The 23,923-nt window shown below is 43.0% G+C and overlaps 1 protein-coding gene across 2 annotated transcripts in view; it reads right to left on the bottom strand.

Moving 5' to 3' along the window:
* LOC311137995 (TOX high mobility group box family member 2-like) overlaps positions 1 to 23,923 on the bottom strand; it is a 142,639-nt gene that overhangs the window by 69,177 nt on the left and 49,539 nt on the right. For both annotated transcript variants that reach the window (XM_084172640.1, XM_084172641.1), the window contains exon 2: positions 16,347 to 16,442. In XM_084172640.1, the coding sequence (XP_084028766.1) occupies positions 16,347 to 16,442 (96 nt within the window). The remainder of the gene's footprint in view (positions 1 to 16,346; positions 16,443 to 23,923) is intronic.

Below are 23,923 nucleotides of genomic sequence, written 5' to 3'. Positions count from 1 at the left end.
GGTTTTAATCTACATGAACACCCAACCTTATTATGTTACAGATCTAATATTCAATCTTGAAGAATAATTATATGATACAGTATGTGGCATGTAAACGCCCAAAATGCTAATTAGATACATGAAAAATACCCAAATCACCTACAAAATAAATTCACCATTAGTGCACTGTGTATCATCAAAATGCACTTCAAATGAAAGGTCTACAATGGAACTGTCCCACAATCTCTACATCTGCACCAGTTTTCAAAAGCACCAACACTGTATTATAATTTCAAAGCCTTATGCTGTACAACACAACCTTTCTCAACACATACATAGCACTCTTGTCTTACCTAGCACACTTACATGGCAATGTATCCTACAGTACTGCACTCTCTTCCCTCTCTTATCAATAGGCCCCATAATTTAGCATTCTAAGCTACTGCGCTGCTGCTGATTTCTCATCCAGCAGCTATCACTGCCTGGCAATCAGGCCCAATGTTCTATTACCAATCTAATTGCACATTCCACCCTGACAAGGACTCATTAAGCCTTAATTACACACATGTTGTTTTCTACAAACATCTCCATTTGGGTTTCTTTTGCGTTGTAATTGTTCAGCAGGGACAGCCATTTCAGATCTCACCGATAGAGAGAGAGGGAGTGAGAGAGAGAGAGAGAGAGAAGAGAGAGAGAGAGAGAGAGAGAGAGAGAGCTAGCTGCCTGGAACTAGGTCACGTATCATTATAAACAAGGCAGTTTCTAAAATAATATACCCATCCAGTGGAAGTAATGCCAAACAAGTGAATGTATGTGGGGCTCATGTAATATTTACAGAGCACTAATAGATAGATGGCAGGTCTTTTCGGAGCAGTATGCCCCCCCCCCCCCCCCCCCCTCTCTCTTTGCTGCTTTTCCTTTTTTCTCTCTCTCTCCTTTTCTTGCCATTTGAATTTCAGAGAAAGCCGACTACATTAATACATCTGGCAGAGGGGGAGGTGTTGGCCCCCTCTCAGCTCTCTCTCCCTCTAGCTCTCTCTTTCTCTATCCATGCTCTTCTCTCTCTATCTATCTATCCATCTCTCTCTCCATCTCTCCCTATCTATCCCCTCTCTCAGTCTTTCTATCTCCCGTTCTCCCTCTTTCTCGCTTACCCAATTTCCTTTCTCTCATCTCCCTTTCCCTCTCTCTTTCTATCCATCTCTCCTCTCCCTTTCCCTCTCCCTTTCCCTCTCTCTTTCTATCCATCTCTCCTCTCCCTTTCCCTCTCCCTTTCCCTCTCTCTTTCTATCCATCTCCCCATGTACCTTCTCTCTATATCTCTCTCTTTCCATCTGTCTATCGCTCTCCATCTCTCTTCCTCTCTCCTGGCTGCATGGTTTTGGCTGTGATGGTTTTTCACACGTTTGTTACATTTCAGCGGCGGAAAGTGGGCCTTAATCCAGAGTCTTTGAGGCGTGAGCGATGATATTACTGAGGAGAATAGAGCTTAAAGACTTCTTTAAAAAATTCCAGCTGGTGCTGTAAAGTCATTGAAGCGCTTGTCAGGCACATGGCCCAAAACACCAGCCTCTCTGTAGCCTACTGTGCTGGGATTTCAACGTTTTGCTGGCTCTACTAGGGGGGATTGACTGGGAACACTGGTATGGCTCTTCTGCTAGCTTCTGCCATCTCTTTAAAGCACTGTGGTATTGGGATTATTTAATTGGTCCATTAAGCCATGCAATCGTAATCAAATTGTTCTCCCGAGTGGCGCAGTGGTCAAAGGCACTGTATCGCAGTGCTAGCTGTGCCACTAGAGATCCTGGTTTGAATCCAGGCTCTGTCGTAGCCGGCCGCGACCGGGAGACCCATGGGGCGGTGCATAATTGGCCCAGGAGGGAATGGCCGGCAGGGATGTAGCGCAGTTGGTAGAGCATGGCGTTTGCAACGCCGGGGTTGTGGGTTCGTATCAAAAAATAATGTATGCACTCACTAACTGTAAGTCGCTCTGGATAAGAGTGTCTGCTAAATGACTTAAATACAGATAAAGTATATCAAATGAAAGTCGGAGGACATGTCTTAACCCCAAGAAAACTCTGAGGAATTGTCTTTAACAAGGACGGTAGTGTTGACAGCAACTGTATATACTGTATACCATTGATATTAATCCAAACAGCAAATATAGTGACGCTGTGACAAATCCTTTCATATCACCATTTTTATGGTAGAGCGTAATTATTTTCATGATCCTAAACAAGATTGTTTGGTTCTGCCGATTCTAATGTAGAGAGAAAAAAAACATCACTCTGTTCACTTATTTACGGATAGTATCGGTTGGCATCTAATTTTTTTGTTTAGTTGACATTTTCCATTCTATGCTAATTACCATAGAGTTGCACTGGAAACAAAGATGGATGTGCCATTTGAACTCCATGGAGATAAACAAACACAACGATATGAAACAAAAACAACCAAAAATGACTCATTCTTATTATGACACCAAAATAAATCTGGATAACATTAATTATAACGACGACCTCCTAGGATCACCAGTGTGCACAGAAACAAACACACATGCACGCACACACACTCACACACTCTCGGTCTCACTCACAGACATACACACATACACTGTATCGTATTCTTCCTCCGCTGGCTCTAATAGGCGGTCCCTTAGATATTCTGTACAGAATAGTGCTCATGCAATATTAATATGGCACACCAAAATATGGCAGTTGGAACACACTCCATCTCTCACTCTCTACATAATTGACTATGGAAGTTCTACAAATCAACCAGGAAATGAAAGAACGAGAGGAGAGAAAAAAAACGGAATCCTGAAAATAACCTGTCATCCCAGTTGAAGACAATGAGCCCTTTAACCTGTCAGAGTTAGAGAAGCTAAAACAACAACACCAAAATAGTAGTAAGACTCCCAGCAGACAGTGGTGATTTTAACACTACCCAGAGCAGAGAAACAATGGCCATGTATGTTGCACACTGAGCTGCTGTGTTTTACTGTGTTGAGGCAGAGGCATATGCACTGTCCCAAATGGCACCCAATTCCTTATTTAGTGCACAACTTTAGACCAGACCTCTATAGGCCCTGGTCAAAAGTAGTGCATGAAATAGGGAAGAGCGTGCCATTTGGGACACAGACACATGCTGTGGAGGACCATAAAAGTAGTGCCCATGGCTACAACAGTGCTGTCTCTGCTACCATTAGATAAGGATTGTTGGCCACTCAACTAACTAGCACTGTGGTGGTCAGTACAGTGTGCTGTTCTATGGGCGTTAAATAGGAAGTTCAGTATTTTACAACTTGATGTTAAATGGTTCCTCACCCTGAAAGTAGTCTATGACCCAGGAGAAACTGTAATCCATGGTTTGGTTTTCTTTAAACTGCCACTATAATCTTCAGATAACTTCAGCCAGCAGTAGCTACAGTTGAAGTCGGAAGTTTACATACACTTAGGTTGGAGTCATTAAAACTCGTTTTTCAACCAATCCACAAATTTAGTGTTAACAAACTATCGTTTTGGCAAGTCGGTTAGGACATCTACTTTGTGCATGACACAAGTAATTTTTCCTACAATTGTTTACAGACAGATTATTTCACTTATAATTCATTTCATCACAATTCCAGTGGGTCAAAAGTTTACATACACTAAGTTGACTGTGCCATTAAACAGCTTGGAAAATTCCAGAAAATGATGTCATGGCTTTAGAAGCTTCTGATAGGCTAATTGACATAATTTGAGTCAATTGGAGGTGTACCTGTGGATGTATTTCAAGGCCTACCTTCAAACTCAGTGCCTCTTTGCTTGACATCATGGGAAAATCAAAAGAAATCAGCCAAGACCTCAGAAGAAAAATTGTAGACCTCCACAAGTCTGGTTCATCCTTGGGAGCAATTTCCAAACGCCTGAAGGTACCACGTTCATCTGTACAAACAATAGTACGCAAGTATATACACCATGGGACCACGCAGCCGTCATACCGCTCAGGAAGGAGACGCGTTCTGTCTCCTAGAGATGAACGTACTTTGGTGTGAAAAGTGCAAATCAATCCCAGAACAACAGCAAAGGACCTTGTGAAGATGCTGGAGGAAACAGGTACAAAAGTATCTATATCCACAGTAAAACGAGTCCTATATCGACATAACCTGAAAGGCCGCTCAGCAAGGAAGAAGCCAGTGCTCCAAAACCGCCATAAAAAAGCCAGACTACAGTTTGCAACTGCACATGGGGACAAAGATCGTACTTTTTGGAGAAATGTCCTCTGGTCTGATGAAACAAAAATAGAACTGTTTGGCCATAATGACCATCGTTATGTTTGGAGGAAAAAGGGGGTAGGCTTGCAAGCCGAAGAACACCATCACAACCGTGAAGCACGGGGGTGGCAGCATCATGCTGTGGGGGTGCTTTGTTGCAGGAGGGACTGGTGCACTTCACAAAATAGATGGCATCATGAGGAAGGAAGATTATGTGGATATATTGAAGCAAAATCTCAAGACATCAGTCAGGAAGTTAAAGCTTGGTCGCAAATGGGTCTTCCAAATGGACAATGACCCCAAGCGTACTTCCAAAGTTGTGGCAAAATGGCTTAAGGACAACAAAGTCAAGGTATTGGAGTGGCCATCACAAAGCCCTGACCTCAATCCTATAGAACATTTGTGGGCAGAACTGAAAACGCGTGTGCGAGCAAGGAGGCCTACAAACCTGATTCAGTTACACCAGCTCTGTCAGGAGGAATGGGCCAAAATTCACCCAACTTATTGTGGGAAGCTTGTGGAAGGCTACCTGAAACGTTTGACCCAAGTTAAACAATTTAAAGGCAATGCTACTAAATACTAATTGAGTGTATGTAAACCTCCGACTTCAACTGTACTTTCTGGGTAAAGAACCATCTAACTTAAAGTTATAAAATGCTTACCTTACCCTTTAAGAATTCTGTGTTGCTGTTTCTTTTCTCCCTCATCCATAACTGTGACTTATTCCACAATACCTGTGATACCTCATTCATTTGACATACTTTGAGACATACTGTGAATACATCTTGTTCAACCCCATTAAAGGTACAATTTGTAACCTTGGACTTTTGCCACAATGTCGCTGCCGGTGGCAGTGAGAGTAATTGCATCCCTGCACTTGAACGCACATTATCTAGTGCACCACATTCTACGGGCGTGCTAGACTGACAGGGCTTTCTGAATGAGCGCCTGCGCAAAATTGCATGAACTCACCGTTGACGGTCACAGAGGTAAATGTTTGGACAGAATTGATAGCAGTGACAAAAACGTATTTCTACAGTATAATTTTATCTCAACATACTGTATCTTCCCCCAAAACTTTGATATTTTTAGCTGGTGATTTGCATAGTCATGTTAAAATTAGCGCTAGTAGCAAGCTCTTCACATCCACTGCAGTAAACAGCAAAATGACATAGGAAAATGCTTAGTTCAGTAATGAAAATTGACAACATCTCACGCACATTAGCTAGTAAACCAAAGATAGTTTGACACAGATGTTGGCTAAACTAGAGCACAAGCGTCAACCTGCATTTGAAACATGAAATTAATATAGTAACATATGATATAACATTACATGTGAACTCAAGCTAATACCAGAAATGTTCATACTTTTGCAATGAACACTATTTGGCAAATTACAAGTGTTCACTTCATTACTAGCCATATGGGCCTGTATTGCATTAAAAACATTGTATAAAGAAGACAAGAAAATCAATGGTTTAGTTTTTATTCAAATGTATATAATTTAGATACATAACAATGGATCATCATTTACAAAATTTACAAAATAGCCTCCAACACTCTACTCAGCAAATTGGATGTAGTCTATCACAGTGCCATCCGTTTTGTCTCCAAAGCCCCATACACTACCCACCACTGTGACCTGTACGCTCTTGTTGGCTGGTCCTCACTACATGTTCGTCGTCAAACCCACTGGCTCCAGGCCATCTATAAATCATTGCTAGGCAAATCCCTGCCTTATCTTAACTCATTGGTCACCATAGCAGCACCCACCCGTAGTCTGCGCTCCAGCAGGTATATCTCACTGGTCATCCCCAAAGCCAACACCTCCTTGCAAAAATCTCTGAAGCTGAAGATACTTATCTCCCTCACTAACTTTAAGCATCAGTTGTCAGAGCACCTTACCGATCACTGCACCTGTACACAGCCCATCTGAAATTAGCCCACCCAACTACCTCATCCCTATATTGTTATTTATTTTGCTCTTTTGCACCCCAGTATCTCTATTTGCACATAATCTCTTGCACATCTAGCATTCCAGTGTTAATACTAATTGTAATTATTTTGCACTATAGCCTATTTATTGCCTTACCTCCATAACTTGCTACATTTGCACACACTGTATATATATTTTCTGTTGTATTTTTTTGACTTTATGTTTTTTTACCCCATATGTAACCCTGTGTTGTTGTTTTTATCGCACTGCTTTGCTTTATCTTGGCCAGGTCGCAGTTGTAAATGAGAACTTGTTCTCAACTGGCTTACCTGGTTAAATTAAGGTTAAATAAAAAAATAAAAAAATTAAACCACCATCACAACTCAACATCCTAGTATGTCCAACCATTTAGACAGTTACTGTGGTAGCAGTAACATTACAGTCTTCCCATCCTATCATCTGAGTGACATTTATGTTGTACAATGTGGCAGTAGCAAGTTCTCCTGTCTTTGGCATAGATTAGGTTATTAGGCCTAGGCTTCTTCTTGGCATCCCCTGGTCATATGTTCCTTGCTCCCCCAAGTAATTTCATAGTTGGCCATGGTCAGACGAAAGATTGAAATGCAATGAAATGTGATGAACGCCTAGCTACATAGCCAGCTAACTAGCTAGCTACATTTCATGACCAAAATGGAACTAAGAAGATGTGATTTGTAAACATAATTGACAGATTCTGAATAGAAAAAGTAAAGTAGCTACCTTGCTTACTACCTCAGCTGGCTAGCTAGCTACTTTGGCTAGCTAGCTAGCTTGGTTAGTTAGTTAGCTACTTCGGACAGCTTTCTAGCTACAATGAGTCATCAAAATATATAATGCTTTCATGGAACATACTACAATTAACATTAGATGACAAGCATTACAAACATTAGATCCCTACGTCTACATTTGACTCATTTCTCTCTGCCTCCTTCTTTCCACTCCTCTCCTCTTTTGACCTCACCCTCTCACCGTCCCCCCCTACTCACAAGGCAGGCAATACGCTTGACTTCATCTTTACTAGATGTTGCTCTTCTACTAATCTCACTGCAACTCCCCTCCATGTCTCCGACCACTACTTTGTATCCTTTTCTCTCTCGCTCTCCTCCAACACTACTCACTCTGCCCCTACACAGATGGTAACGCGCCGCCGCAACCTTCGCTCTCTCTCTCCCACTACTCTCTCCTCTTCCATCCTATCATCTCTTCCCTCTGCTCAATCCTTCTCCCTCCAATCTCCTGATTCTGCCTCCTCAACCCTCCTCTCCTCCCTTTCTGCATCCTTTGACTCCCTGTGTCCCCTATCCTCCCGGCCGGCTCGGTCCTCCCCTCCAGCTCCGTGGCTTGACGACTCATTGCGAGCTCACAGAACAGAGCTCCGGGCAGCTGAGCGGAAATGGAAGAAAACTAAACTCCCTGCCGACCTGGCATCTTTTCACTCCCTCCTCTCTACATTTTCTTCATCTGTTTCTACTGCTAAGGCCACTTTCTACCACTCTAAATTCCAAGCATCTGCCTCTAACCCTAGGAGGCTCTTTGCCACATTCTCCTCACTGCTGAATCCCCCCCCCGCCCTACCCTATGCTTTGACTTCTTTCTCCCCTCTCTCTCCAGATAAAATCTTGCGACTAGTGACTGCAGGCCGCCCAACAACCTGCCCGCTTGACCCCATCCCCTCCTCTCTTCTCCAGACCATCTCCGGTGACCTTCTCCCCTACCTCACCTCGCTGATCAACTCATCCTTGACCGCTGGCTATGTCCCTTCCGTCTTCAAGAGAGCGAGAGTTGCACCCCTTCTCAAAAAACCAACACTCGATCGCACTGATGTCAACAACTACAGACCAGTATCCCTTCTTTCTTTTCTTTCCAAAACTATTGAGCGTGCCGTCTTTAGCCAACTCTCTTGCTATCTCTCTCAGAATGACCTTCTTGATCCAAACCAGTCAGGTTTCAGGACTGGTCATTCAACTGAGACTGCTCTTCTCTGTGTCACGGAGGCTCTCCGCACTGCTAAAGCTAACTCTCTCTCCTCTGCTCTTGTCCTTCTAGACCTGTCTGCTGCCTTTGATACTGTGAACCATCAGATCCTCCTCTCCACCCTCTCCGAGCTGGGCATCTCCGGCGCGGCTCACTCCTGGATTGCGTCCTACCTGACCGGTCGCTCCTACCAAGTGGCGTGGCGAGAAGCTGTCTCCGCACCACGTGCTCTCACCACTGGTGTCCCCCAGGGCTCAGTTCTAGGCCCTCTCCTTTTCTCCCTATACACCAAGTCACTTGGCTCTGTCATATCCTCACATGGCCTCTCCTATCATTGCTACGCTGACGATACACAACTAATCTTCTCCTTTCCCCCTTCTGATAACCAGGTGGCGAATCACATCTCTGCATGTCTGGCAGACATATCAGTATGGATGACGGATCACCACCTCAAGCTGAACCCTGGCAAGACGGAGCTGCTCTTCCTCCCGGGGAAGGACTGCCCGTTCCATGATCTCGCCATCACGGTTGACAACTCCGTTGTGTCCTCCTCCCAGAGTGCGAAGAGCCTTGGCGTGACCCTGGACAACACCCTGTCGTCCTCCGCTAACATCAAGGCGGTGACCCGATCCTGCAGGTTCATGCTCTACAACATTCGGAGAGTACGACCCTGCCTTACACAGGAAGCGGCACAGGTCCTAATCCAGGCACTTGTCATCTCCCGTCTGGATTACTGCAACTCGCTGTTGGCTGGGCTCCCTGCCTGTGCCATTAAACCCCTACAACTCATCCAGAATGCCGCAGCCCGTCTGGTGTTCAACCTTCCCAAGTTCTCTCACGTCACCCCCCTCCTCCGCACACTCCACTGGCTTCCAGTTGAAGCTCGCATCCGTTACAAGACCATGGTGCTTGCCTATGGAGCAGTGAGGGGAACGGCACCTCCGTACCTTCAGGCTCTGATCAGTCCCTACACCCAAACGAGGGCATTGCGTTCATCCACCTCTGGCCTGCTGGCTCCCCTTCCTCTGCGGAAGCATAGTTCCCGCTCAGCCCAGTCAAAACTGTTCGCTGCTCTGGCACCCCAATGGTGGAACAAGCTCCCTCACGACGCCAGGACAGCGGAGTCACTCACCACCTTCCGGAGACATTTGAAACCCCACCTCTTTAAGGAATACCTGGGATAGGATAAAGTAATCCTTCTACCCCCCCCAAAAAAATTAAATAAAATATAAATAAAAAAATTAAATTGGAAAGTGGTTATCCCACTGGCTATAGGGTGAATGCACCAATTTGTAAGTCGCTCTGGATAAGAGCGTCTGCTAAATGACGTAAATGTGCCCTTGAGCAAGGCACTTAACCCTAATTGCTCCTGTAAGTCGCTCTGGATAAGAGCGTCTGCTAAATGACTAAAATGTAAATGTAAAATGTAAGCAAGATAGATAGAGCGATAGATTGACAGCGGGCAGGATGGGGCCATGGACTCATGCTGCTTACGCCAAATCCTGACTCTGCCATCAGTATGACGCAACAGGAACCGGGATTCGCCAGACCAGGCAATGTTTTTGCACTCCTCAATTGTCTAGTGTTGGTGATCGCATGCCCACTGGAGCCGCTTGTTCTTGTTTTTAGCTGATAGGAGTAGAACCCGGTGTGGTCGTCTGCTGCAATAGCCCATCCATGACAAGGACCGATGAGTTGTGCGTTCCGAGATGCCGCTCTGCACACCACTGTTGTACTGCGTCGTTATTCGCTAGTGGCCTGCCTGTTAGCTTGCACGATTCTTGCTATTCTCCTTCGTCCTCTCATCAACGAGCTGTTTTCACCCACAGGACCGCGGATAAATGCAGAAAATCGGCAATCAAAATAAACGTTCTACCACAGCGACCATGTTTTTTTGGGAAGCATATTTGATTTTGAGTTCGGACATATAAAGTTTGCAGTGGTGGAAAAAGTACCCAATTGTCATACTTGCGTAAAAGTAAAGATACTGTACCTTAAGAGAAAATGACTCAAGTAAAAGTTAGTCACCCAATAAAATACTACTTGAGTAAAAGTCTAAAAGTATTTGGTTTTAAATATACTTAAGTATCAAAAGGAAATGTCATTGCTAAAATATACTTAAGTATCAAAAGTAAAAGTATAAATCATTTCAAATTCCTTATATTAAGTAAACCAGATGGCACAATTGTATTTTTATTTTTATTTATTTACGGCTAGCCATGGGCACACTCCAACACTGTCACGACTTCCTCCGAAGCTGCCTCCTCTCCTTGCCTTGTTCGGGCAGGCTTTGGCGTTCGTCGTCACCGGCCTTCTAGCCAATGCCGCTCCTCATCTCATCATTCCATTTGCTTTGTCTTGTTAATTACACACACCTGGTTCATATCCCCTCATCAGTACCTGTATAAGTATTCCCTCTGCCCCCATGTCTTTGTGTGTTATTGTTTATTGTGGAGGTTACTACATTTATTCTGTGATTTACCTGACTCCGTCCAAAATCACCCGCTTCAGACATCATTTACAAATGAAGCATTTGTGTTTAGTGAGTCCGCCAGATTAGAGGCAGTAGGGATGACCAGGGATGTTCTCTTGATAAGTGCGTGAATTGGACCATTTTCCTGCATTCAAAATATAAGGAGCACTTTTGGGTGTTAGGGAAAATGTATGGAGTATTATTTTCTTTAGGAATGTAGTGGTGTAAAAGTAAAAATAGTCAGAAATATAAATAGTAAAGTACAGATACCCCCAAAAACTACTTAAGGAGTACTTTAAAGTATTTCTACTTAAGTATTGTACACCACTGAAAGTTTGTATGTGAAAACTACTTTTAAGACGTTGTTCTGAACTCCCTTCACTCGCGCTAAAGAGGGAGGCTTGCTCAGCTGGAGCTAGCACATGCACAGATCAAATACACTGCTGAAACGCAGATTAAGGTGTCCTAATAATTCAAAAGATCGCTCAGAAAACCAGCTGTTTTAATCTGCGTATGCTTACTTTGATTTTGACCTTACGCCGATTAAGATAAGCAGAGTAAGGTGTTTACATGACTATTGCAAAATCTGCCTACCTGCCATAATCAGTTTAATATCGAATGATTACTGTGCATGTAAACGTACTCTCTGTGGTGTACCTAATAAACTAGCCACTAAGTGCATAGCCATTGATTCTTGAAGAATATAACTTATAAATGCCTCATGAGCTTAGTTCAACTGTCTTACTAAGTGAACACAACCAACACCTTGGGCAACTGATAGCTGACACTGCAGTAGTAATAGCAGTGTCTCTAGTGAGGGCAACAATAGGTCTTTGCTAGGTTAAGGTCAACACCATCACCATTCAAGCGTCACTTCTCCTGTAAGCAAGCGCGAAGTTAGCAACACAACCCAACCCTAAGGTCATGCCCTCCTGCTGCTGGTAAAAATTAAAACAAGAACGCCAGATTTAAGAACGATAAAAATACATTGAAAGAAAGGGGGATGAGGGGGTGGGTGGAGGAGGAGGAGAGAGGTGGGGGCTCTGTGCACCTTGACAGGAAGGAGAAAGGTGAAGAGCACGAGTTGAGTTGAGTGAAGTTATTTTGGCAGCAAGGGGGTTGAGGGGGAGGGCGGAAGCAGCGCAGAACCCACAATTAACTGAACCCCTGGTAGAGAGTGGGAGATGGAGAGATAGAGAGCAAGAAGGGGAAATGAACGGGGCTGCAAACTTACTGCACCCTGACAGTACTGCTCTCACCACAACACCTGATAAGTACAATGGAAAAACGTCTGGTTTCCTTCACACTGTTAAGTGGTAGCACTCTCCATGCAGTTACAGTTTGGTAGCAATACTTCAAAGACAGGAGTAACAGACAAAATAAAATAAAAAGACAAAAGAAAGCATGCTGTTTTGTGTTGTTTTTTGGTGTGGCTCTTTCATTTGAATAACTCTACATGTGAATAAAAGTAAATTATGATGTTTCCTGGAATGCTTTTAGGTTACACAAGATACTATCATCAGAAGTACAAGCTCATCGGCTGTTGAAATCCAGGCTAGTTGAATGTTTATGAAACGATTCCTGTTTCCCTCGCTCCCTCTCCATTTTATAAACAAGTTCGATGTTCAGATTTAGCCTGTACATTTTAATTCTAGCGACAGAGCGTCAAATGAAAGTGGATCTATATCTTTACTACCTCCAGCCCCCCTGACAAGTAGCTCATTCGGATGATTTGTACGTGGGCTCTCCACAGAGCACCATTTACAATATTCACTTTAGATAACGTCTGATTCTTGTCCCTGAAACCGGATGGGTTTCTTAGAAATACTTTGTTAGCAGTCTTCCAGTTGATAAATGATTTAGGACATGTGGTCGGAAACATCAATACAATCTCTATTGTAATTAAAAAATGAGCCCACCAACAATATTGCACTGTTCACCATTGAGACTTGAAGCTGAGCAGTGAGAGAGATAATTCAGAAAGAAAAGCTTGATTTAGTGTGGAAGAAAATACATGAAATTAAAATCTCTCTTATGCATTGTTCTTAAATTGTTGTCCTTCGGTACATACAGTGAGGGAAAAAAGTATTTGATCCCCTGCTGATTTTGTATGATTGCCCACTGACAAAGAAATGATCAGTCTATACTTTTAATAGTAGGTTTATTTGAACAGTGAGACAGAATAACAACAAAAAAATCCAGAAAAATACATGTCAAAAATGTTATAAATTGATTTGCATTTTAATGAGGGAAATAAGTATTTGACCCCTTCTCAAACAGAAAGATTTCTGGCTCCCAGGTGTCTTTTATATAGGTAACGAGCTGAGATTCTCAGCTTGTTACCTGTATAAAAGACACCTGTCCACAGAAGCAATCAATCAATCAGATTCCAAACTCTCCACCATGGCCAAGACCAAAGAGCTCTCCAAGGATGTCAGGGACAAGATTGTAGACCTACACAAGGCTGGAATGGGCTACAAGACCATCGCCAAGCAGCTTGGTGAGAAGGTGACAACAGTTGGTGCAATTATTCGCAAATGGAAGAAACACAAAAGAACTGTCAATCTCCCTCGGCCTGGGGCTCCATGCAAGATCTCACCTCGTGGAGTTGCAATGATCATGAGAACGGTGAGGAATCAGCCCAGAACTACACGGGAGGATCTTGTCAATGATCTCAAGGCAGCTGGGACCATAGTCACCAAGAAAACAATTGGTAACACACTACGCCGTGAAAGACTGAAATCCTGCAGCGCCCGCAAGGTCCCCCTGCTCAAGAAAGCACATATACAGGCCCATCTGAAGTTTGCCAATGAACATCTGAATGATTCAGAGGAGAACTGGGTGAAAGTGTTGTGGTCAGATGAGACCAAAATCGAGCTCTTTGGCATCAACTCAACTCGCCGTGTTTGGAGGAGGAGGAATGCTGCGTATGACCCCAAGAACACCATCTCCACCATCAAACATGGAGGTGGAAACATTATGCTTTGGGGTTGTTTTTCTGCTAAGGGGACAGGACAACTTCACCGCATCAATGGGATGATGGACGGGGCCATGTACCGTCAAATCTTGGGTGAGAACCTCCTTCCCTCAGCCAGGGCATTGAAAATGGGTCGTGGATGGTTATTCCAGCCTGACAATGACCCAAAACACACGGCCAAGGAAACAAATGAGTGGCTCAAGAAGAAGCACATTAAGGTCCTGGAGTGGCCTAGCCAGTCTCCAGACCTTAATCCCATAGACAATCTGTGGAGGGAGCTGAAGGTTCGAGTTGCCAAACGTCAGCCTCGAAACCTTAATGACTTGGAGAAGATCTGCAAAGAGGAGTGGGACAAAATCCCTCCTGAGACGTGTGCAAACCTGGTGGCCAACTACAAGAAACGTCTGACCTCTGTGATTGCCAACAAGGGTTTTGCCACCAAGTACTAAGTAATGTTTTGCAGAGGGGTCAAATACTTATTTCCCTCATTAAAATGCAAATCAATTTATAACATTTTTGACATGCGTTTTCCTGGATTTTTTTGTTGTTATTCTGTCTCTCACTGTTCAAATAAACCTACCATTAAAATTATAGACTGATCATGTCTTTGTCAGTGGGCAAACGTACAAAATCCCTCACTGTACATTTATAAAATAAAGAAATTGCTAGTCAGGCTTAGATTTTAATTATGATTTTTTATAACAAGAAATATAATTTTTCTCTGACAGGCTGCTACCCAGGTTTCGTAAACAAAAAAGTTGACTTGCTGTCATTTCGTCAAAGTCAACCCACCACGGGCAAAAACCTGACGTAACATCAAATCAACATCTAATCAACAGAAAATGTTGGTGAATATTCTATTGAATTGTCAACAAAGGTGAATTCACCGTCAAATTAAGATATTGTCAATGCACCATTAGGCTCTGTGCAATGAACTCAGTATCACCTCTCAACGACCTGTCTGTTCTTACTGTTACAGTTATGTGGGCACTGGCTAACCCACTGGACTGCAGTTAAAGAAAAGGTTCACCCATGTTGAATGTTATATTGTTTTTGTGCATCTCTGAGTGATGTTAAGTTGATTCACTGGGTAATTTCATGTTTTCATGTGTATCTGAGTTATTGGCGTTCAAGCAGGTAGAAATCCGGCAGGTATTACGTAGCACCGTGATAAAGTCGCTCTCACTACACTGGAAGTTAATAGGAATACGACTTTTAGATCGTGAAAACGTCTATCATACATGTCATATTTCAATATTGGCCGATGTCATAACTCGGGAGGATGTCTTCTCTCAAATGAGCCATTGATCATATTTTTGCGAATTTCCTACCTCGAGAAATGTGTAATTTAACGGAGGGTCTAGCACATTTTTCCTATGTGTCTGCCTCTTTAGTCCAAGGTGCATTGCATGGTGCCGTTGCCAGAGATAAATAGAAAGGAAATAGGAATCCAATGAATTAAGGAATGTATAACGCCCCACCCAGCAGACTGTCGACCAATCACGTTTACGTTGTCATGCTGCGTCACGCAGTTCCTAAGCTAATCGTCACGCAATCCCTTCTCAATGTCAGTGTATATGTTGAGAAACGTGCCTATTTTCCTTGAAAGTACATAATGTCACGATTCCAAAGCTATACGATACTACAGATAGCAAGTTAATTATCTTATATCTCTGAAAATATTTGTAATGTTGTACATCTTTTTGATGAAATTCGTGCTAATGTTGGGTTTTTGAGCTAGCGCCCAATAGACTCCCATTCACTCCTTGTCCCAGAATCGCCCAGAATTCACCGCGCGACCCATTGACGTAGCATGGGCAACGTTTCCCATCTCCTCAAAAGTATATCTGCCGTTGCGAATGTTAGACTCCACTCTGTGAGGCACATCGATCTGCAGGTTGAACATGGTGAGATTGTAGACTCCTAAATTGATAGTGCAGTTTGTTTACAGCTAACTAGCTACGTTACATGCTGATATTGTCTTTGGTATTATTGTGTGTAGCTATATTTGCTAGCTAGCTAGCTAGCTAGCAAGCCAGCCCATAGAGAGAGCATTGCATTGTGGATTTTGTAGTCAACTTGAGCTGCAACAGATTTCCACAACGATTTTCCATGTAGCTGCCAACCTTATTATAACGGCAAAATGAAGCATTTGTTCACAAAACATATTGTTCTCACATATTAGTGTTATTTAACACTGCAAATTAAAGGAATGAGTGGTTTTGGGTGGATTTTTCCTTTACGTTCCTCAGTGTGTATGAGTTGAGCTACTGATGGTTCCTTAGGGACAAACAGAGTTAAAGTGGTCTAGAGCTGATCTGGGCAGGTAGTGGCTGAACTGGGATCAGGTCCCCACACTTATTAATTGTGATGTAAAAGGCAGAACCAATCCTAGATCAGCCCTCCTACTCTGAGACAGTTAGTGAATATGGGTCCTGATGCACATCCCCATAGGGAGATAGCACAGTACAATATCTTGTGGGGAATGTGTTTTCGTTAGTCACATATACAGAAACACAAGATGCTACCGGTTGAAGACCACAAAACCACCCCATCAGTCTCGTGGTGCCACATCACTGGCTTCTTATGGACGTCACTACTGTAGGGTATAACTGTGTACTAACTGTGTCCCTAATAGGGGTGAGGTGTGGGGAGGGGAGGGGAGTAAGGGGGTGGAGGGGTAAGGTGGGGGATAAGGGGAGAATTCTCTCACCCCAGCAGAGGGCAGTCTCTTCCCGTCGGGGTTAGGGCGCATGGGCAGGGAGCTGTAGAGTCGAACGCCGTGGTCAGCTGATACACCGTATCTGCTCTGTAGAGAGAGAGAGAGAGAGAGAGAGAGAGAGAGAGAGAGAGAGAGAGAGAGAGAGAGAGAGAGAGAGAGAGAGAGAGAGAGAGAGAGAGAGAGAGAGAGAGAGAGAGAGAGAGAGAAATCAACTTTTAACATGTTTTCACTCAATAAACCCATGTCTTGAATGATCACGGTTATTGCATGGCTTGAGGCATGCAGCCTACAATACATTTGCATCACACAGAAAAAGCTAGTGAACAAAACGTTAGGCATTGTCAATGGTGGAAACATGGAGGTCAGCAGAATTTAGCGATAAAGCAATTAGGGTCTGGGTAGATTGTCATCAAGCACAAGCATCCACTCCGTATTGATGTCCACACATACACCCCTATCTAAGTTTTGGCATTGGCAGCCATGTTGAAATTACCACATACAGCATCCAAGATTGCGCCCCAAATTGCACACTATTCCCTATATCGTTAACTACTTTGAATAGTTTTTTTAAGTAGTGCACTAACAGGGAATAAGTTGCCATTTAAGACTCAGCACATGTGTAGTGAGAGTAACTATATCCCCAATCCCCACGCAGTTTGGAGACCCTCTCCCTTCCCCAATGTTTGTGTGGGAAAACACACGCTGCAGGAAGGTTGGCACTGCAGCTCTGGAGCCTGGGTACTTGGGAATCTAATGATTCACAACAAGGCCCTGCCTGCCAGTGGAGTGTTCGCCTCAGCAGGCTTTACGCTGCAACCACCGAGGCAGCGGGACATACCATGAGCAGATTCTCTCTCTCTCTCTCTCTCTCTCTCTCTCTCTTTTAATTTTAATTTTTGTAAATAATTTTGATGTAGAAAACATAATGGAGCCCTTTTTGGTTCTTGACAGAACCCTTTTGGGTTTCAGGTAGAACCCTCTGTGGAACCTAAAAGGGTTTTCTACCTGGAGCCAAAAATGGTTCTTCAAAGGGTTCTCCTATGGGGACAGCCAAAGAACCCTTTTAGGTTCTAGATAGCAAATGTTTTTCTGGTAAGTGAGTTGGTGAGTGGTTGAGATAATGATTTGTAGTGTGAAATCGGTATGTAATTCGGCTTGATGTGTATTGTGTACAGTAGTCAGTGCAATAGGTAATGGGTTTACCCAATGTGATGCATTCAATGTTATAATGAGTTGAAAGTCTCTGATGTGAATTACCATGCGAGGGGAAAAAACAAAGTGCAGCAGTCCAGAACAAATATCACACTATGTATCACTCTCTCTCTCTCTCTCTCTCTCTCTCTCTCTCTCTCTCTCTCTCTCTCTCTCTCTCTCTCTCTCTCTCTCTCTCTCTCTCTGTCGCTCGCGCTCAACCCCCCTCCCTTTCTCTCTTTCTCTCTCACTCACTGCCACTCCTCTCACAAGCACACACTCTAAACAGACACATAAATACATGCTCAAACACACACACATGCATGTACGTATGTGTACGGACTCACACACACACACACACACACACACACACACACACACACACACACACACACACACACACACACACACACACACACACACACACACACACACACACACACACACACACACACACACTCACACACACACCACACACACACACACACACACATACATTCCAGGGCAGGGTTCCAGATTGCTATGCAGTGAGATATATTTAACAACGGAGTGAGAAAATGTCCACGGACCAATCAGGGCTTGCTGTGCAACTCTTTTCTTGTCAGTCACATGCTGGTGACAAAGACGCACACAGAACGTACAGGAGAAAAGGGGTGCATGCCAAATGGCACCCTATTCCCTAGTGCACTACTTTTGACCAAACCCTATGAGCCATGTTCAAATTTAGTGCATTATAAAAGGAATAGGATGCCATTTGGGACGCACAGCCCTTTTTATTTTACTGCTTTATAGAGAAACGCCTGTAAAAGCATCTTTACTGACCCGGGTGCAGTGTGAAAGCCAAGCAGTGAAATGCAATAGCAGTCCAATGCAATCGACTATAATGCGAAAAAATTATTATAAAAAGGAAAATATGATATTTCAAATAATGCAGTCTCAAAGAAAAGTGACACTTTATTGGATTCAGCGAAGTAATGCAGAGTAACTTGTCAGACACGGCTTGGAGGATGCAACATATTATATGAAGGCATCCAATGTGTAATTCCTTTAATCCCACAGTATAACTGAACATGACTGTACAATCGCTCATAACAATTAGACTTCATTTAACGTTTCCCTTCCTGTCATGACTAGCAAGCTAACAAATAATCGAATGAGCATGGGCCAACACACAACACCAATATACTCAAAATGAAGAGCTAAATGCTAAATGCTAGCCAACAAAAAATTGAGTGAGCATGGGGCAACGCACAAACACACAACACCCACAAACCCAAAATGCACAGCTATACTCAAACCGCTAACCAACAAAGAAATGTGTACACATTGGGGAAGCACACAAACACCCATAAACCAAACAGGCTAGGCTACAGTAAGTGCTAACCAGCCATGACACCTGACATCAGCTCCATCTCTCTTCAACACCAGCCTCTTAAACAGGCCTTACGAGGACTGTGATAAATTAGTATGTCCCAATAATGTAAACACTAGCTCTGTAGCATTGTGTTTAATAGGAGGGGGGCTGTGCACTTAACAGAGGCCGACGACAGTGGGTGTCCCCCGAGGAGAAAATGGCTGTCTGGAACACTGGATGGCTGGCAGGTTGTTAAGTCATAGCCAATGCCCCCAGACAGACGACATCATCAGTCCAGAGTGGGATTTATTGAGAATGTGCTGAATGAATGATTTGGAATTTCAGAATAGGGTTGTCATGGGTTTGTGTTGAATTATGTGCATTTTTAGGATCACATAGAAGAGTAAGAATGCTTGTTAAGGACAATAACCAAGAGAGTGGTACATAAATGCTAGTTATACAACTGTGATGGTCTATGGTGAAGAATACTGTACAAGCATTGTCAATTGCATAGTCAGATAAATAAATAAAAGTGCACTACAGTATAGGGAATAGTGTGCCATTTGGGACACAGTCAGAGATTCATATGAAACATAATCAAAATACAGAGACAAATGTGCATGTGTTGAACGTATAGAGTAGCCTACATCTCAAATGCCAGAAGAATCCAGATATGTCCTTACATTGTCCAGCTCCTGTCATATTGAGGACATACTGTACCTCCGAGCAATAATACAATAATAAAAATAACCCTCTCTCTCTCTCTCTCACTCCCCCCCCCCCCCCCCTCTCTCTCTCTCACTCTCTCTCTCTCTCCACCTCCCCCTCTCTCTCTCATGGTCACTCTCTAAGTGATTGCTATATTTCATCTCATGGCGAATTGGCCGCGGGCCCAGTGAGCTATCATTATGCAAATGACGGCAATTCAATTTCAGTTGGTCGGAGGGGGAATTTCTAATTAGGATAACGCAAAACACAAGCGAGAGAGAGAGAGGGGGGAGGGGGGAGGGGGATGGGGGTGAAGAGGGAGTAGCCACTGACGTGAGCACCTGCACTCCAACGTGCTGTTTCTTCCATTGCCCCTGACTCTGTCTCCCCCTGTTGTACCTGTCAATGGTATCTTCTCACAGGGGATTCACAGTCTTAATGTACAGTACTACTGTGTCCATGTTAGGACATGCCTCAGTCCATAGAAAGCCTCTATAGACTCATTTTCTGATCTAGTTATCGGACTTGACTACACCTTCTCCTGTAACCAAAAAACCCACGTTCTACTAACTGAGAAACGTGGGTGTGCTTACTGATTACTGTAAATATCACATTCATTATCAAGTCGCTGTTACTGTAACTCAAGCCACTTCCTCAAAGCATTAACTTTCTTGTTGACTACTATACTTTACACTGAGTATACCAAACATTAGGAACACCTTCCTAATATTGACTTGCACCTTACAAGGTGTCGAAAGCGTTCCACGGGGATGCTGGCCCATGTTGACTCCAATGCTTCCCACAATTGTGTCAAGTTGACTAGATGTCCTTTGGGTGGTAGACCATTCTTGAAACTGTTGAGTGTGGAAAAAACCAGCAGCGTTGCAGTTCTTGACACAAACCGGTGTGCCTGGCATCTACTACCATTCCCCGTTCAAAGGCACTTAAATATTTTGTCTTGCCAATTCACCCTCTGAATGGTACACATACACAATCCATGTCTCAATTGTCTCAAGGCTTAATTAACCTCTTAAATGTAAAGGGACCCTATTTGATTTTGTTTATTCAATTCAGTCTGGTATGAGAACGGTAGCACCTATCTGCAAAAGCAGTGTCTGCGGAAAGCTGAGTATCTTGGCTATTGATCGGTGCCTTCAAGTCTTTGGTACGACTTACTACCATATATGGGCATACGAATTCATAAGGGCAGGCCGAGCCGACGATTTTCATTTCAAGATGGCTGCTACCTACATTCCGGTTAGCGTTGTGAAGCATAAACGAAATAAACACGGAATACGTCGATACACACCGAAAGCCGGGACTCCACAGATCATGAGGATATCTTATTTGTCTGCCTGTGACCTACCGTTATTGATCACCAGCCCCGAGAGTCAAAATGTGTCTTTTACACAACGTTTACACCAAACAGCAAATATCTTACAAAGTAAGCTTCGATCTACATTGGGGATATGCAATTAATCCTTAGGTTGGTCTGAACAAATCTATCCAATGTTATCTGATGATGTATGACTTAATGGCAACATCGAATGTCCACCGAGTGACTATATCTTTGCGCATCAAAAAGATGATGTTGCCCGCTTACGCACTGTAGGCATCCATATCCCTTGTATGTAGTCCGACACCACCACAATGTTGTACAGAGGTTGGTGTTGTAGAAATTTAGTTTTTATTGTGAACAATAACTTTTAGGCACATCCAGTGTGCAAAAACAGTGCAATTACCACATTCGGACACTTTGGAGCGGTTGAAAGGACACTTGAATGTACCCTGGATACCCCATAACACCACCACAATGTTTGAGTGAGGTTGATATGGTAGAGATTGTGTTTTTATACTGAACAAATAGCATTTAGGGATTGCAAATATGTAATAGCACTGGAATTATCTAATTTACAGACATATGCCACTTTGGGGACACTTGGAAACGTCCCGTGACCACACCTGACACCACTTACTAAAACATCTGCCCATTTCTAGCTGTTAGGTCTATCAATACTATTTTTTTTCCTGATATTGTTCACATGTTTTGGAAGCCATCTGATGTGTTTCCAGCTCTAGTCATCAATAATTCACTTATAGCTTGTCAATGAAAGAGGACTTTCAAAATATAAAAATAAAGAAACTGTTATTTTGTGTGTGCTTGATCTTGTGTATTCTGAACTATGTAACTCCTATCTATCTTCTGATCATTTCCTTCTGATAATCTCCCAGATGTCTTCTTTCCAAATATACCAAGTTTGCATGTCAGAATCATGTAATTACACATGAATAGCAGTTACTTTTGAGTATGTATTTTTAGGCGGAAATCTACATTTTGCCATTACATTTTTAAAAATCCTTCTTTAACCTGTCTCCTTCCCTTACACTGAAAGGACATTATCATAATTTTCACAATTTCACAGTATTATTCCAAACACAGGAAAATCTCATTTTTTGACAGCATTGGACCTTTAACAATTACATACTTCAGTAGCTATTTTGAATACAATTACTTGGTTCTAGTCATGAAATGTTAAGCTTACATAATGGGAAGTTACTGTTTCAAATTGATGTAAAAATATGTTTTATAATAATTGAGTAAGACAGTTTTCTTCTTACAGTAACTGGGATTTACAAGTTTGCTATTGGATGGCTTACAGTACAACACAGCTGGTGTTCTAAGTTGGGTAGCCCTAGCTTTGGATAGTAGTCTACTGTCCCTGTGATTGCGGTCAATAGAAGCAAAAGAACATCTCAGTAATGAACCACCAAAGTACCATACAGTGTGTGTGTCTGTGTTGTTATGCATTCAACAGCTCAGAGGGAACACTATGTTCCCAGCAGGGAACATGAAAATAAAAAGAGCCTTTGGTGGGAATCCAAATGGCATCTTAGGTTTTTGTGGTCTAAACAGTTTATTTTCTGATTAATTGAATATGCGCTCTTTGAAAGTGCATTTGAGTGTTTGATTGCATAGTGTACAGATGTGTGTCTGTGTGTGTGTGCTTGCGCATGTGTTGATATGCCTTTGGTGTATGTTGTCCATATGAACCTAGCAGAGATACTGTACAATGTATTGCTTTGGCTCTTTGCATTACTTACTTTAGCATGGTGCGTGCGCACGTGTGTTTGTGTGTGTGTGTGTGTGTGTGCATACACGTGTACACGCAAGATACACACACACGGAACAGAGGATATAGCTGAGATCAGCAACTCACACCGGCCTGTCAGATATACAGTTGAAGTCGGAAGTTTACATACACCTTAGCCAAATACATTTAAACTCAGTTTTTCACAATTCCTGACATTTAATCCTAGTTAAAATTCCCTGTCTTAGGTCAGTTAGGATCACCAATTTATTTTAAGAATGTGAAATGTCAGAATAATAGTAGAGATAATGATTTATTTCAGCTTTTATTTATTTCATCACATTCCTAGTGGGTCAGAAGTTTACATACACTCAATTAGTATTTGGTAGCATTGCCTTTAAATTGTTTAACTTGGGTCAAACGTTTCGGGTAGCCTTCCACAAACTTCCCACAATAAGTTGGGTTAATTTTGGCCCATTCCTCCAGACAGAGCTGGTGTAACTGAGTCAGGTTTGTAGGCCTCCACATTTTCTATAGGATTGAGATCAGGGCTTTGTGATGGCCACTCCAATACCTTGACTTTGTTGTCCTTAAGACATTTTGCCACAACTTTGGAAGTATGCTTGGGTTCATTGTCCATCTGGAAGACCCATTTGCGACCAAGCTTTAACTTCCTGACTGCTGTCTTGAGATGTTGCTTCAATATATCCACATAATCTTCCTTCCTCATGATGCCATCTATTTTGTGAAGTGCACCAGTCCCTCCTGCAGCAAAGCACCCCCACAGCATGATGCTGCCACCCCCGTGCTTCACGGTTGGGATGGTGTTCTTCGGCTTGCAAGGCACCCCCTTTTTCCTCCAAACATAACGATGGTCATTATGGCCAAACAGTTCTATTTTTGTTTCATCAAGACCAGAGGACATTTCTCCAAAAAGTACAATCTTTGTCCCCATGTGCAGTTGCAAACCGTAGTCTGGATTTTTTATGCCGGTTTTGGAGCAGTGGCTTCTTCCTTGCTGAGCGGCCTTTCAGTTTATGTCGATATAGGACTCGTTTTACTGTGGATATAGATACTTTTGTACCCATTTCCTCCAGCATCTTCACAAGGTCCTTTGCTGTTGTTCTGGGATTGATTTGCACTTTTCACACCAAAGTACGTTCATCTCTAGGAGACAGAACGCGTCTCCTTCCTGAGTGGTATGACGGCTGCGTGGTCCCATGGTG

The sequence above is a fragment of the Coregonus lavaretus genome (genome assembly GCF_964263955.1).
Source record: "Coregonus lavaretus genome assembly, chromosome: 12".
Classification (NCBI taxonomy): Eukaryota; Metazoa; Chordata; class Actinopteri; order Salmoniformes; family Salmonidae; genus Coregonus; species Coregonus lavaretus.
The sequence above is the reverse complement of the archived record's forward strand: the minus strand, read 5'-3'. Positions and strand labels throughout refer to the sequence as shown.